At 37.7% G+C, this 17,280-nt stretch overlaps 1 protein-coding gene and 1 pseudogene across 1 annotated transcript; one reads left to right on the forward strand and one right to left on the reverse strand.

Moving 5' to 3' along the window:
* The first annotated feature begins 676 nt into the window (after positions 1–676).
* LOC107494719 (uncharacterized) lies at positions 677–4,237 on the forward strand (annotated as a pseudogene).
* Positions 4,238–14,065: 9,828 nt separating this feature from the next.
* LOC107494720 (uncharacterized) lies at positions 14,066–17,280 on the reverse strand. Its single transcript, XM_016115756.1, has 2 exons — positions 17,153–17,280; positions 14,066–14,501 (listed from the first exon to the last, which is right to left on the reverse strand). Exons 1-2 carry the CDS (start codon positions 17,278–17,280, stop codon positions 14,066–14,068), a joined length of 564 nt encoding a protein of 187 aa, XP_015971242.1.

Raw genomic sequence — 17,280 nt, forward strand, 5'->3', positions numbered from 1 at the left:
TTAATATTTAAGAATTCAAAAGATAATTACCAAAGTTGTGATAATGTTATACTAATATAATTATTATTAAAAGATTTATCATGATTCATAGTTTATTAACTTTTTTTAGACATACACTACTAGTAAACTTCCATCTATTTTATTGTATTCTCAAGCAAAATATAATAATAATTCATGCAATAATGATCATGAATGTTATCCTATATTAACATATAACGTCAAGGATAACATAAAAATTCTTATTTCTAAAAGCATAAATGCATTTTCCTAAAAAATAAGAAATTAATTTTAGGGTAAAAAACCATAATAAGCCAACTGACTCAAAAAATTACGTAAATACGTCAAAGCAAAAATCGTTTCAGCAATAAGTCAGATCGTATTTTTATATAATTCGAACCAGGTTGGTTCGAACTCTATTTGTTAGTAAATCGAACCAGGTGAGTTCGAATTAGGGTTTTTTGTTGGTACTAAATCGAACCAGCCTGTTTCGAATTAGGAATGAAGGTAATTCGAACCAAGATGGTTCGAATTATAGAGAGAGAATGTTTGCATGTAATTCGAACCGGGCTGGTTCGAATTACACCAATCATAGTTCGAACCAGGCCGGTTCGAACTATGTGTGAGACTGAGCTGTATATATATGGTTCCAAACGTGAGTTAGTCTCATTAGAGGGAGATGGCTAGTGAGGAGAGTTTTGTGGTTTTGGTGCACCACAGAGGATCTGTTAATAGAAAACTCGTTCCGGAGTAAAGTTCACAGATAAGAATCCTCTATGTATTGTCGTAACATCTACGACGAGTTATGATGACCTTGTTAGCGCTGTACTAATGAAGCTCGGTCTGGAGGGTGCGAAGCGGGTAAAGAAGTTTTTCTATCGCATTCCAGTCACGGTGCTACAGAATACGGTGAAGTATGATTGCTTCACGATTAATAATGATGCGGACTTGCAAGTAATGTTTCTCTGTCGGCGGCAGTTTCCGGAGGTGAGGACACCGGAGTTGTTGGCCCGGCTGGTTGATGTTGTATCCAGCTCCGGCGGTTCGAACCGGAATACGAACACTATAGCGAATCCAGCAGGTTCTAGTTCCCGGCCTGCCGTTGCTTCCTCGTCCGTCCCTGTGTACGAACCAGTGGTCCAACCTGTCGCCTCCCCGTCTTTTGCTGTTGACCTCAATGGCACCGAAGGCGACGAGGTAGTGGAAAGGGAAAATTTGCCGAACGCTTTAGTGGGAGTTGCACCTGTTGGCGTAGGAGACAATTTTTTGGACGATGAAGACGAGGATGACGTCGAGCCGGATATGATTGACGATGATAGCGCTGATGATATTGGAGCGACTGGGCCTGCGTTGGAGGTAGGTGGTTCTAGCTCTGGCACACACTGCATTGGCGGTAGGTGGTTCTAGCTCTGGCACACATTAGTATCCACCACATTTTTCCTCGTTGGACTTGGACGCCATGAGACATGAGGGGGTTTTAGGGCACGCTGTTGGATTCGGAGCTAGAGATGCGGAAGGGACTACTGGTCTGACAGAGTTCCAGGTTGGTCAGCAATTCCAAGATAAAGATGAGGCCCTTTTAAGTGTGAAGACTTACAGCATCCGGCGAGGGGTACAGTACAAGGTGGTGGAGTCCGATCACCGCCGGTATGTGGGCAAGTGTTCCGAGTTTGGGAATGGGTGCACATGGTTGATTCGACTGAGTCTCCAGAAGCGCAAGGGCATTTGGGAGGTCAAACGGTACAATGGACCTCACACTTGCCTGGCCACATCCATCTCGAGTGACCACAGGAGTTTGGATTATCATGTGATTTTGGCGTTCATTATGTCAATGGTTAGGGCCGATGCATCCGTGAGCATCAAGGTGCTCCTGAACGCCACGGCAGCGCACTTTGGTTTTAGGCCGACTTACCGGAGGGTTTGGATGGCGAAGCAGAAATCTATTGCCCTCATCTACGGTGACTGGGATGAGTCCTACAACGACTTGCCTAGGTGGGTGTTGGGTGTGCAGCTGACAATGCCTGGTAGTGTTGTCGTCCTTAAGACGACCCCGGTTCGAGTTGGAGGACAAGTGGACGAGTCTCAAGCGTACTTCCACAGGCTTTTCTGGACTTTCCCGACGTGCATCGAGGCATTCCGTCATTGCAAGCCGCTAGTGAGCATTGACGGCACACATCTGTATGGGAAGTATGGGGGGACGTTGCTCATCGCGATTGCACAGGACGGGAACTCGAACATTCTACCTGTCGCATTCGCACTAGTAGAGGGTGAGAATGCAGAGTCCTGGAGTTTCTTTCTCTTGCACCTTCGACAGCACGTGACCCCGCAGCCCGGTCTGCTGGTTATATCGGACAGGCACAACGGCATCAGGGCTGCGCTTGAGGCCCCTGACGGCGGTTGGCTACCGCCATCTGCGTACCGTGCATTCTGCATACGACACGTAGCGGCTAATTTTGCCCTAACCTTCAAGGGCAAAGACGCTAGGAGGCTACTAGTGAACGCGGCGTATGCGAAGACCGAGGTTGAATTTGATTACTGGTTTGATATCCTGCGATCTGAAGATCCGGCGATGTGTGAGTGGGCAAACCGGATTGATTACTCGTTGTGGACTCAGCACCGTGATGAGGGGCGGAGATTCGGTCACATAACGACGAACATCTCCGAGTGTGTGAACTCTATCCTGAAGGGGGTCAGAAATCTCCCTGTAGCATCCCTGGTGAAGGCAACATATGGTAGGCTTGCGGAACTCTTTGTTCGCAAGGGGAGAGAGGCTGAGGCCCAGATGGGAACAGGACAACAATTCAGTCAGCATTTGGTGAAGTGTATTGAGGCCAACATGAAGACGGCCAGGTGCTTCACGGTGACGCTGTATGACCGGGATAACTCCGAGTTCACTGTAGCAGAGACCACTCCGACTGGTTCTTTCTCCTTGGGTACTTACAGAGTATCACTTGCCTCTCGGACATGTGACTGCGGGTACTTCCAGGCTCTTCATTTCCCGTGTCAGCACGCACTTGCATGCTGTGCATACTCACGGGTCACCTGGACCTCTTACGTTCACAGCGTCTATCAGATTAGCTCGGTGTTCAATGTGTATCGGATGGGATTCACACCTCCGATCCCGGAGGGCTTCTGGCCACCTTACGACGGGCCCACGGTGATTCCAGACCCTGACAAGAGGCGTGCCAGAAAGGGTCGTCCTAGATCCACTAGGATACGGACGAATATGGACCAGGCGGATCCGAATCGGCCAAAGAGGTGCGGCCTATGTCGCCAACCCGGACACACACGACGTAGTTGCCCACAGGTTGGAGGCTCGTCTCAGACAGGACACCATTAGTATGCATGTTGTTAGTGTTAGCATTATCTACATTAGTGCGCATGTTGCTAGTCTTATAGTTATTTACATTATTTCGCATGTTGTTAGTGTCAGTATTATTTACATTAGTGCGCATGACTTTTAGTTTGATTGTTGCGAGTAGTAATGAATACGGCTTCTTTAATTATGAATAATGCTACATTTTCCGTAGATGCACAATTTAATAAGAAAAAATAAACACTAAACTGTTTCAAGATTCATTGATCATACATAATCAAAGTCCAACAACACAAATAAAAAAAACATAGGTGAACAGACTATAACATAACAAAAAAAGTACAAATCACTATCATACATGATTGAACTTTAAGGAAAAAAATACATGAAACGTGAATCATCTAAACAGATGCGACCCAGTACCACAGCGACGGGCTACCCGTGCCCTCTGACCTCGGCGGATAAACGGCTCCTCATCCTCGATGTCATCCCCATCATCCGGTGGGGCAGGCTGTGCTGGTGGCGCAACATGCAGGGGTGCCGCCGAAATTCCTGCGACAGACTCTGATGCAGCGTATTCCGTTCCCCATGAGCAGAGTATTCCGTTCAGGTCTTCCTCGGAGAGAATCTGGGTCGTTTTCTCTGAGATTTTGTGGGGGTAGGGGTAGGAATAATAGTTCGAATGAGGGTGATTCGAACTCCTTATATAGCCGAATCACCCATAATTCGAACCACCACCTTGGTTCGAATTATGAAAAGGGTAATTCGAACCAGCTTGGTTCGAATTACATGGTTTGGTTTCCAATGAATAATTCGAGCTAGGCCAGTTCGAATTACGTGCAAGAAGAGTTCGAACCATCTTGGTTCGAATTACGTTCAAACTTCCTCTCCCCTAATTCGAACCAACCTGGTTCGAATTATTAAGGTTTGTAGTTCGAACCACCTTGGTTCGAATTACATAAAGATAGTGTTTGGCTTATTGCTGAAACGATTTTCGGTTTGGCGTATTTACGTTAGACCCTTCTTGCCTTGGCTTATATAAGTTTTTTACCCTTAATTTTATAAGAAATGAATTTTAAGTCTTTATTTACCTGTCTTGCATAAAAAAATAATCAAGCATTTTTAATTATATTTAAATTTTAAAAATTAAGATGACCACGAGTCCACAACAACAACAACCACTACAAGAGAGACGGAGAGTTGCGATGAAAAATTACCGGCGGTTTCTGGAACCATCGCGAATTAACATAATAGCGGCAATTCTGACCATGTTTTCATGCTTAGTTGAAAACTGATGAGGATAGCGACAGTTTGGTGTTCCAACCGCAGTAAATAAAAAAAAATTCACACAATAAAAAAAATTCACAAACATGTATGCAAGCGTATGCATATATATTATCTATTATCCATTATTATTAGGTGAAAACTCAAGTGCAGTGGACTTCATGTGAAGTTGATAGTTGGGAGTCGTTGACTGATTTAACTAAATTTTCATCTAACGGTTCTCAACTATCAACTTTTCATGAAGTCGACTGCACCTGAGTTTTACCTTATTATTAATAAATGAATTTATTCAATAGATAAATATTTTATTTATAATCTAACTTTTATTTCTAAAATACATCAACTTATTGTCTATTAGTTAAATTTCTTTATAAACCAATACTTATATTTGTTTACAAAATTTAAGTTTCAACATACAATAATGACATGTTTTTCAAATAATAATATTATGACAATTAAGATCATATACAAATAAATATTGTAAATAGTATTTGTTCCATAAATTGTACAGTTAAATAAACTTTACTAAAATCAATCATTTTAAGATAAGACCATTATAAATATTGTAAATAGTATTTGCAGCATAAATTGTACAGTTAAATAAACTTTACTAAATTCGTTGGATAACATTACTTGTAAGACATGCCTAATTTAAATGCTGAAGTTGTGGACAATATATAGTAATTAGTAAGGAGTGTTTGGAATGTTAAAACATTTAACTTATTTCAAAAAAATGTTTTTAAATACAAGAATGTGAATGAGTTAATAGAATAAAATAATTAATCAACTTATAAACAAAATAATTTTATAATTATTTATGCAGTCAAATGTGATAAAATATTATTAAATCTTCAGTTTGATAATTTAATTAATAAAATGTTTAATTGATAATTTATTTAAATTAAATGAATAAAAAATTAATTAGACAAAAAAAAATTGCACAACATAAAATGACAATCTTGAAATCATAAGTTGACGTAGACAAATGTACAACTGATATGAGTGAATAAATTAAATTGACATACATAATGGTTATCAAATTAAGAAATGGAGCTGTTATGATTTTTAATAGCATCAATCACAACACTGAGAGAGCTACAAAAGCCCATCGATCAGTTCATATGAATTATCAAAGGTGAATGCTATAGTGCCTTTGACATTGTGCCTAATTTATCAAAAAAGTTAAGTACAATATTTAATAAATTTTAAATATTTTATTTTTTACTTTAAACATTTTATTTTTTATCTTTAAAAGTAAGTTAGACAATTTAAACACCATAGTAAAAGACACCATAAAACTCACCATTATCAAATTGCACTTCAAGATATACCGAAGAATGAAAAGTAAAATCGCACTTTCGGAATGACAGTGGATGATAATTAATTCGACATTTAATATAGCCCAACAAGAGCTGTTTCTTTGTTTGTTTGTATGTGTGTGGGTGTTTTTTTTTTTAAAAAATATTTGCAATGGTGGAACACCGGGTGGGTGATGTTATTTTCATACTGTACATGCTTTAAATGCCACGCTTTTGATAAATAAATGACACAAATAATGCTATCGATAGTAAGCAAATGAACACAAATTATTTTCAATTGCTTTTCAACAATGAGATTTTAACAAAATCTTATCCACAAACAAATCTCCCCAGCCCCCACGCTTTCTCTGTTTCCTTTACAAGAACGGGACCAAAAACATTTAAATCCTTTACCACAGCTAATTTGAATCATTAAATACATTACACCATATAATAAAATTTCAATTTTTTATTAAAATGATTCTTTTGTTTAGAGAGAGAAAGTGTGTTATGCATGAAATTTCATCAATATACTTAGGATTGGAGTATAATTTATAATGTATTGATACATTTAATCTTGTCCCGTTATTAAATTTCATACGAACAATTAATATATTAAAAGTATAATAATATTTGACTTTAATACATAAATAAAATTGGCCTTTCAACGATCACCAATATAAATTATTTTTTTAGGTTTGAATAAGTGATGTTTGAAATTTTGTAAAAAAAGAGAATGAAAAAAAAGTGTTATAAAATAATTTTAGTTATATTTTTTTAACACCTAAAAATAAAGATGGGACAATATTAAATCCGTTTAAAATTTTTTGAGAGAAGCTTTAAAATGTTAGCTAGAGAAGTAAATTAATAGTTTAGTCTAATAATAATGTTGTTGTGTATATGTAAGGGAAAGGGATCATAGGAGTAAATTAAAATTTAGATTCACCTATTAAATGGCCTTGTGTAAAACGAAGTGAAAGTGCACAAGAACGACATGAATGCCCTTTAGCCTTAACTTCACCCTCCCTTCCTCCCGCTTTATTCATGAATGCCTTACCCGTTCATTTCATTTCATGTAAGCAACAGTCTTAATATACACAGATGGATAATGAACTCAATCAATGAGAGTAGTAGTGTGGCTTTAATGCCTTCCACGCAAAGGTACATAGTCTCATTTATTTTCACATTGGGCTTTCATGGTTGATTTCCCAAATTATTGTGTTTTTTTTTATTAAATTTCTAGAATACTGTGGATTGTTATGTAAAAAGACATTTTGCAGGACATTTTGATTTTTTTTTTTTCAAATATAAATAAATCGTTATGGCCGATTTTACTTTATAATATTTTTTATTTTTCAAAACAAAAATGTTAGTAATTTTCTAAAATTAAATTTTTTAAATTTTAAAGACATTGAACTCGTTCTAAGATATTTTATTATTGTTTGAAATTTTTTTATTTTCTACGTAATGAAATTATTGAGACCGATTTTCATGTCTACTCACTCCTTCGCCCATTCTTCTTTCTGTCAATGTCTTCATCGTTTCTTCCGTCACCCCTTTGTAAGGTCTAAATGTAAAAGCCTAGCAGCGAAAATAACACAAATATCTAACATAAGAATAAGGAAAAGTTTAGGGGGCCAGCAGTTTTATTGAATTTTGGCCAGCATGTAACCAGCAGAGAAAGGTGAGCCATTGGATGAAATCTCACACCAATCTCACACCATCAAATCATCATTGATGGCTAGTTGATGGCTAACAATCACAAAAATTGCTGGCCCCCTAGCATTGCTCTAAGAATAATATGGAAGCACTAACAACACAGTATAGCAGCAACTATGAACAAACAAATATAGCAAGTAAAGCAATAACAAGAACACATACACCGAGATTTTAACGTAAAAAATCCCTTCAATGTGAGGTAAAAATCATGAGTCATCCAAACCAATGAAATAGCTGCACTATAATTAAATGAGGTATAAGAGAATCTCAAACAAAATACAAAAACGTGCATATAAGTTATAACCAGCCAAAATATCAAAGCACCAAAACTTACAAATGAGAAACAAGATAAAAAATACCCAAAAATAGAGTTGTTGTTTGAAGCCTATTTCTCCTTCTACAGATCTTTAATCAACATCTTCACCGTCCATAATGAGGAACAAGATGAGAAGAACACGCAGTTTAAATTTTAAGCCGATCCAACGGTGAACGAATGAGAAAATATTATTTGAAATTTACTGCTTTGCATAAAAACAAAAATTCTGTTTTCTCTCTTCTATCTCACTTTGATGGCTACACTCTCTACCTCTCAATGACCCCAAAATCTTATTAGGGTTGTGACACAATGGGTGAAAAAGAAACACCCCAAAAATTGGGCTTAGATCTCATAAAGGAGAGAAAAAAACCCAACAAACCTCTCCCTTCTCGACTAGGTGGAAGCCCTCATCATTCCGGCGATCAAACAACACGTTTCAAGCTTATTTTTTGACAATGCTTTTGTCATCATATCAGTACCATTGTCATCAGTGTGAACTTTCTCAAGTTCCAACAACTTGGAATCTAACATATTCCGTATCCAGTGATACCTAACATCAATATGTTTAGATCTTGCATGAAAAATAGAATTCTTGGCAAGATGAATAGCATTTTGACTATCACACAACAACACATAACGGTTTTGCTTGAAACCAAGTGCTACAAGAAACTTCTTCATCCACAACAAATCTTTACATGCTTCAGTTACTGTAATAAACTCTACCTCTTTAGTAGAAAATGCAATACACTTCTGTAACCTTAACTGCCATGAAATAGCTCCTCCTACAAACTTGACCAAATAGCCTGAAGTAGACTTTTGAGAATCAATATCTCCTGTCATATCTGCATCAGTAAAGCCAACTAGCAAAGGTTTCTCACTACCAAAACTCAAACTCAAGTTAGTTGTACCTTTGAGATATCTCATAATCCATTTAACAATATTCCAATATTCTTTACCTGGATTAGAGAGAAAATGACTCACAGTACCAACCGCATAAGTAATGTCTAGTCTAGTACACACCATAACATACATTAAGCTTCCAACAGCTGAGGCATAAGGAATTTCATTCATTGCTTGTTTTTCCTCATCAATGGTTGGACACTGCTTGGTGCTCAACTTAAAATGAGGAGCAAAAGAACTAGCAACACATTTGGCATCATTCATGCCAAACTTTTGAAGCACCTTCTTTATGTACTTCTCATGTGACAAATAAAGCTTCTTGGAATCTCTATAACGAGTAATAGTCATGCCTAAAATATGTTTGGCAGGACCCAAGTTCTTCATAGTAAAGAAATTGCTCAACTATTTTTTCAACTCATTAATCCTCAAAGCATTCTTGCCCACAATCAAAATATCATCCACATAAAGTAAAAAAATCATAAAATTATCATCAAAAAATTTTTACACAAATACACAATGATCTGAAGTTGTCTTACGGTAACTGACGAACGGATTTTCTATCGGTAAAGAATTTTACAAATAAAGTCTCTTTGTAAGTATAGTTTCTAAACCAACGGAGAATCCTTTCGTACAAAAATTTGGTTATCACAAGTAACAAAACCCAATAAATTTATAAACCGAAGTATTCAAACCTCGGACCGTCTTCTCAAGGAATTGCAGGGAGGTGTGTTTTATTATTGATTATGGAAAAAGTATATTTTTGGGGTTTTTAAATAGGTTGAACAAGAAAAGTAAATTGCAAGAAATTAAATTAATAACTAATAAAGCTCTTGGCAAAGTATGAGAATTAGAAGTCCTATCCTAGTTATCCTTATCAATTGTGATGAGAATTGGCTTTTGCTCCCACTTGGTCAACCTCTAACTATGAAGGTATGTTAAGTGGATAAATTAATTTGATTCCTCAAGTCCTAGTCAATTCCTAAGAAAAGACTAGAGTTAGGAGAATTCAAATCAATTAGCAAAGAATTCCAATTTTCAATCATCAGCTGAGTTTGATAACTCAAGAGTCTCTAATTACTCAACCAAAGCTAAGAGTGTAAAAAGCTAAATTAAAATCATATATCTAAAATACCTCGAATTATATTAAATAGAAAGTTAGATTGAACATAAGAATCCATAAACCAAATTGGCAACATCAAGTAATCAACTAAAGTAATAGAATAAATAAAAGTAGAAGAAAATATAAAGAAAAGTAAAGGAATATTAAACCTGGAAATTGAGAAGTAGAAATCCTAATCCTAAAAGAAATCCTAAATCCTAAAACCTAAGAGAGGGGAGAGAGTCTCTCTCTCTAAATGCTACATCTAAACCTAAAATTATGAATTATGAGCCTATGCTAAGTATTCCTTGAGTCTCTGCATGTTTCCTGGCTTTATTCTGTGTTTCTGGGCCGAAAACTGGGTCAAAACGCGGCCCGAAATTGGTCCCAACGTGTTCTGTTAATTCTGCAGATCGCGCATGTCACGCGTACGCATCATCCACGCGTGTGCGTCATTCAGCATTTTTTTCTTGCCACGCGTACGCGTCGTCCACGCGTTCGCGTCATTCGTGCAGACTCCAATCTACGCGTTCGCGTCAGGCACGCGAACGCGTCACTGCAATTTCCTCCATTTCGCGCGGTCGCGTGAGCCATGCGTCCCGTCGGTGTTCACTGGTCATCTCCTTAGTTTCTTGTGTTCCTTCCATTTTTTTGCAAGCTTCCTCTCCATTCTCTAAGTCACGGCATTGAATGGTATAAGGTAGAATTTAAAATACGCAATTTAAAGGCTTAGGAAGCAGGTTTTCAACCATAAAACTAAACTAGGAAGGAATTGTAAAATCATGCAAATCATATGAATAAGTGGGCAAGAATTTGATAAAAACCACTCAATTAAACACAATATAAACCATAAAATAGTGGTTTATCAACCTCCCCACACTTAAATATTAGCATATCTTCATGCTTAGCTTAAGAAGATAAAATAAATTAGTGGAAAAAAAGTAAGATTCATGCAATGCAACCTATGAATGTGAATGCAACTACATGCTAAGATGTTTCTATCTACTTGGTTAAAAACAAACAAGTTCTCCAAGACAAATACAAACCAAATTCCACTAATTCAAATCATACAATAAAAAGCAAGTAGACTTGTAAGAAGATAGCTCATGAAAGAAGGGAACATAGAATCAAGCACTGAACCCTTACTGGTAGTGTATATCACTCTAACTCTCAAGTGCCTAGGGTCAATCACTCTACTCTTCTCTAATAATGCTTTCTAAACTTTGTTCTTCATCTAACCAATCAACAAATATTTAGTATACCCATGCAAACATCATGAGGTCTTTTCAGGGTTGTAATGGGGCTAAGGTAAGGGTGAGGATATATGTATGACCAAGTGAGCTATAATATGAATCTTTGACTAACCTAAGCTCTTACCACACACACACTCTATGTAATTCTAAAATCACACCTAGCTACCCATAATTCCCACTTTTGTATAATTTTCATACTCATGTACCAAATTTTTTATATTTCTTTACTTTTATCACATGTGCATTGATCTTTATTAAAGCTTAACATTGGGGTAATTTTGTCCCCTTATTTATTTATATATTTATTGAATATTTTTAGTTTTTTTTTTTAAATATAACTTATCAATGCACATGGATTTTTAATTTTTCTGGTTTTACATGAGTAGGTTCCCAAATTTCCAATATTAAAATAAATTAGAAACATGATACATTCCCTTATTAACCCATGTTCCCACAGTTTTTCCACACTTAGTTGATGCACAATCTCTATCTTAAGCTAACCAAAGATTCAATTTGGGGTAATTAATTGTTTTTCTGCTTAAGGCTAGTGATGTGGTTATAGAACAAAAGGGGATTAAAAAGCTCAAGGTCGCTAACAAGGGTGACATAACAGGGTAGGCTTATTTGGGATAAGTGAGTTAATAATCAAATATGGCCTCAATCATATGCAAGCATGTAAATATACTAAACAATGGACATATAGACTGGAACAAAATACAGATTGCAATCATAGAGAAGAAAAATACACAAGAATGAAATATTATGGTTAAATAATGTAACCATATAAATAAGCTCAAAATCTCACGGATTGTGTGTTCTTTGGCTCAAAAATCCATGTTCCAAATACAACTTCCGACAAGTTTAACACAAAAATTTTAATTTTAAATTAGTGAAATTTTTTAAAAATAGGGTCTTAAAAAGAAACTTATTATTTTTCTACCAAGTAGTACTTAAATGCAAACAATCAACTACACATGCAATCTATTATGCAATGCAACAATGAACTAACAAAGAAAACTAGACATTGGTGTTGGGAAGAAAATAACTAATCCATGGAGATCGGTATCGACCTCCCCACACTTAAAGATTGCACCGTCCTCGGTGCATGCTGAGATGTGCAGGTGGAGGGACTGTTCTAACTGGCGCTTTATTCCGAAGATTTTGCAGATGGACTTGTCTGTCTCCCCTTGTAAACGTCTTCCGGTTCCCTTCCGGGTGGCCATCCTGAAAGAAAAAGGGAAGAAAAGTAATCCAGAAATAAAGATAAGAAAATAAATGAAGTATGGGTGGGTTAATGCCAAATGATAAGGGTCTCAATTACATGGAAGCTTCAGCATGTGCGTGAGAAAACAATAGAAGCACATGGCATACCAGTGGTGCAAAATTTACAACAATGGGAAGAGTGTGGATAATGCAAGATATTGTATGTTCATGTCAATGCAAGAGGGATACAAGTATCATATAAGATTAGCATTGACCTATAAATAATATTACCCAACAATGAAAACAAGTCACGAAGCACCAAAATAATATCAGAAAAGATACAACAGTTGAATAAGAAAATTTAACACCAATGGAAAAATAATAAATTTAGAAAAGAAAAGAAAAATATGCACAAAATGAAAATGCAATGAATGAAAGTATGCAAATAAATTAAATAGAATGAAAGTGAAGAAGGATGAGAAGTTAAAGAGATGAAGAAGAAGTAAGTAAGAAAGAAAGAAGAAAGAAATAAGAAAGGGAAAGAAGAAATTAGGATTTGGGGAAGAAAAGATAAGATATTTGGCTAATCTGGATAAGCTGTGCGTTGCATGTGACGCGGACGCGTGAGTGACGTGGTCGCGTGATGTAAAATAATTATCGGTGACGCAGACGCGTGGATCACGCGGTCGCGTGGTCTGATTTGTGCTATTGGCGCGAGTGCAGCCTCGCGTTCGCGCAACTCTCTGTTTGAAACCCATTTTGCCAAATTTTAGGGTGACGCGGTTGCGTGGTTGACGCGATCGCGTGAATGACCATGTTGTGAAAAATGACGCGAACGCGTGGGGCACGCATTCGCGTGGTAGGGCTTGTACTTCTAGCATGGTTCCAGCCCCATTCTGGCCTAACATTCTGCCATACACCCCTTTTAACGTCGATTTTTGGGGCACGCGTTCGCGTGGGTGACGCGGACGCGTGGGAGGCCAATTTTTCCACATGACGCGGACGCGTCAGGGATGCGATCGCGTGGGCGTATTTGTGCCAAAGGCACGTCTCCAGCCACGCTTTCGCCTGACTTTCTGTTCAATTCTCTTTTCTTCAGAATGCACCTATGACGCAGACGCGTCAGCAACGCTTACGCGTCGCGTGCGTTTTTTTATGCAGGATGCAAAATGCAATGCTAATGCGGATGTTATGAATAATTCCAGGTTCAATGAAATAAAATAAAACTCAAAAACAAACAAAACTAAATAAAATTATAATTGAAAAAGGAACGATCATACCATGGTGGGTTGTCTCCCACCTAGCACTTTTAGTTAAAGTCCTTAAGTTGGACATTTAGTGAGCTCTTTGTCATGGTGGCTTGTGCTTGAACTCATCCTGAAACTTCCACCAATGCTTGGACTTCCAATAAGCTCTGTCTATTCCATGATTTTTCAAGCCTTGATGGAGTTCTTCACAAGTTTTGAGCTCCCAAAGTTGATCTTCTTGTATGTCGGGATCCCAAATCTTGATTTTACACCCGTCTTCAAGTTGATCATCATGGTTCCATCCGGGTGGCAAGCACTTTGAATTCTCTACAGAGTACCAAACTCTTCTTTTAGATCTAACCAAATTATCACCAGTTGAGCCCTTACATCTATCTCTTGAAGTATCAACCTTGATGAGCCTTGATTTGTAACTCTAACCACTAAACAGTCTCCTCTTACGCTTTATGCCACAAAGCTTCCTGAGTTGGCCGTTCGTTTCAAGAAAACCGTACTCAAGTGGGATAGGAAGACGAACAGAGATAAGTTTTACCCACTCAAGTGAAGGAGTAGACGGCAACCTAGGTGGAGAAGTTTCCAACGTTCTTGACAAAGCGTACTCAACTCCCGTCCGCCCTTTTCTAAGGATTTTCGCTCCCACATTATTCTCAGACTCAATCAGAGAAGAGTCTTCATATTCAAGGAGTTCATTTGCGGATGTAGATTTATCACTAGGAGGACTTGATGCATGATCTTTATCACCAAGGGAACTTACTTCTTGATCTATCCCATCCAAGTTTTCATAAGGAATATGCCATGGAGGTTGTGCACTGGCCTTCTTGACATCAATTTCAATTTTATTGGAGGGTGCTCTACAATTCTAGATTCCCATGGAGGTTCAGCATCTCCTAAATCCTCAACCACTTCTTTCTCTGCAACCATTATGGCTTCCTCCACTTGTTCCAATACAAAGCCATGTTCCTCATTGTCCACCGGAGTTTCTAGTGTCTCATTCATGCTACGCTCTTCTTTTGATTCTCCACATATAGCCATGGGAGTACTTTGAGTGTTCAAATATTGGGAAGCTAATCGGTTTACTACCTCGGTCAAGGCAATCGCGAATTCTAGTACTCCTCATTTCATCTCTCTTTGCCCTTGAAAAAGAACACCAATAGTGTCATGCATCGAAGGTTGAGGTGGATGTGAGGGCTCATTATTTGGGAGGAAAGGTTCATGATAAGAGGGTGGTTCATCATAAGAATGTGGTGGTTTATCACTCTCCATCTTTTCTACTTGTTACACCGCACACTTCAATTCTTTGTTCTCAAGTTGAGATTCTTTAGCCATGAAAGCTTCGGGCGCTATTCGGTTTACCGCTCGGTCCAATTGACGCAGGGTTGCTTGAAATTTATCCATGTTTCCTTGAGATGATCCCTTGACTCTTGTTTTGCTCGGATATCATAAGTAGGATCATACGGCTCTTGGATTGATAGATATGGATGTGGTGTATATGGAGGTGGTGGTCCTTGGGAGTAACTGGGTTGGAATTGGGGTGGATTTATGTATGGCTCATATGGCTCATGGGGTGGTTGATATGATGGATAAGGGTTAGAATCATGTGATGATGTTTGGTAGTAGGGGGCTTGTGAGTATGGTGGTCCAGAGTTATATTAAGGGGGTGGTTCATAAGCATATGGTGGTGGTTGTTGATAATCAAAAGAATGCTCACCATAGCCATTGCCTTGATATGCATCACAGAATGGTTATTGATAGTCCATTGGAGGTGGTTGTTGCCAAGAGAGTTGATCAAATCCTTGTGGCTCCTCCCATCTTTGATTGTTCCATCCTTGATGCATGTTCTCCTTATAGCGTACATTCCCTACAACAACATTGGAACCAAACTCATAGCGACAGGGGTGAGAATTCATAGTAGCTAATAAAAATTAAAAACAAAAATAAAAACAAATAAACAAGCAAAATAAAATATTTACAATAACCAATAATAAGGCACACGTTTGCAATTCTCCGGCAACGGCGCCATTTTGACGAACGGATTTTCTATCGGTAAAAAATTTTACAAATAAAGTCTCGTTGTAATTATAGTTTCTAAACCAACGGAGAATCCTTTCGTACAAAAGTTTGGTTGTCACAAGTAACAAAACCCAATAAATTTATAAACCGAAGTATTCAAATCTCGGATCGTCTTCTCAAGGAATTGCAGGGAGGTGTGTTTTATTATTGATCATGGAAAAAGTATCTTTTTGGGGTTTTTAAATAGGTTGAACAAGAAAAGTAAATTGCAAGAAATTAAATTAATAACTAATAAAGCTCTTGGCAAGGTATGAGAATTAGAAGTCCTATCCTAGTTATCCTTATCAATTGTGATGAGAATTGGCTTTTGCTCCCACTTGATCAACCTCTAACTATGAAGGTATGTTAAGTGGATAAATCAATTTGATTCCTCAAGTCCTAGTCAATTCCTAAGAAAAGACTAGAGTTAGGGGAATTCAAATCAATCAGCAAAGAATTCCAATTTTCAATCATCAGCTGAGTTTGATAACTCAAGAGTCTCTAATTACTCAACCAAAGCTAAGAGTGTAAAAAGCTAAATTAAAATCATATATCTGAAATATCTCAAATTATATTAAATGGAAAGTTAGATTGAACATAAGAATCCATAAACCAAATTGGCAACATCAAGTAATTAACTAAAGTAATAGAATAAATAAAAGTAGAAGAAAACATAAACAAAAGTAAAGGAATATTAAACCTAGAAATTGAGAAGTAGAAATCCTAATCCTAAAAGAAATCCTAAATCCTAAAACCTAAGAGAGAGGAGAGAGCCTCTCTCTCTAAAAGCTACATCTAAACCTAAAATTATGAATTATGAGCCTATGCTAAGTATTCCTTGAGTCTTCTACATGTTCGCTGGCTTTATTCTGTGTTTCTAGGCCAAAAACTGGGTCAAAACGCGGCCCAAAATCACTCCCAGCGTGTTCTGCTAATTCTGCAGATCGTGCATGTCACGCGTACGCGTCATCCACGCGTGCGTGTCATTCAGCGTTTTTTTCTTGCCATGCGTACACGTCGTCCATGCATTCGCGTCATTCGTGCAGACTCCAATCCACGCGTTCGCGTCAGGCACGCGAACGCGTCACTGTGATTTTCTCCATTTCGCGCGGTCGCGTGAGCCATGCGTCCGCGTCGGTATTCGCTGGTCATCTCCTTAGTTTATTGTGTTCTTTCTATTTTTTTGCAAACTTCCTCTCCATTCTCTAAGTTATTCCTGTCCTATGAATCCTGAAACACTTAACACACAGATCACGGCATCGAATGGTATAAAAAAGAATTAAAATACGTAATTAAAAGATCTCTAGGAAGCAAGTTTTCAACCATAGAACTAAACTAGGAAGGAATTGTAAAATCATGCAAATCATATGAATAAGTGGGCAAGAATTTGATAAAAAACCACTCAATTAAACACAATATAAACCATAAAATAGTGGTTTATCAGTAACCATACTTCTCCATAACAGATTCAAACTTCTTGTACCACTGTCTTAGAGCTTGCTTCAACCCATAAAGACTCTTCTTAAACTTGCACACAAAATCTTCTTTTCCTTTAACAACAAAACCCTCTGGTTGCTCCAT

This window comes from Arachis duranensis, chromosome 6, assembly GCF_000817695.3.
Source record: "Arachis duranensis cultivar V14167 chromosome 6, aradu.V14167.gnm2.J7QH, whole genome shotgun sequence".
NCBI lineage: Eukaryota > Viridiplantae > Streptophyta > Magnoliopsida > Fabales > Fabaceae > Arachis > Arachis duranensis.

What these genes read in the sequence shown, in the direction of transcription:
- LOC107494720 (XM_016115756.1), bottom strand. Translation starts at nt 17,280, where the DNA reads ATGGAGCAACCAGAGGGTTTTGTTGTTAAAGGAAAAGAAGATTTTGTG. An exon ending in TTTGAATCTGTTATGGAGAA is followed by an intron (nt 14,502 to 17,152) that starts GTATGGTTACTG and finishes CTAGAATTGTAG; the next exon opens with AGCACCCTCCAATAAAATTG.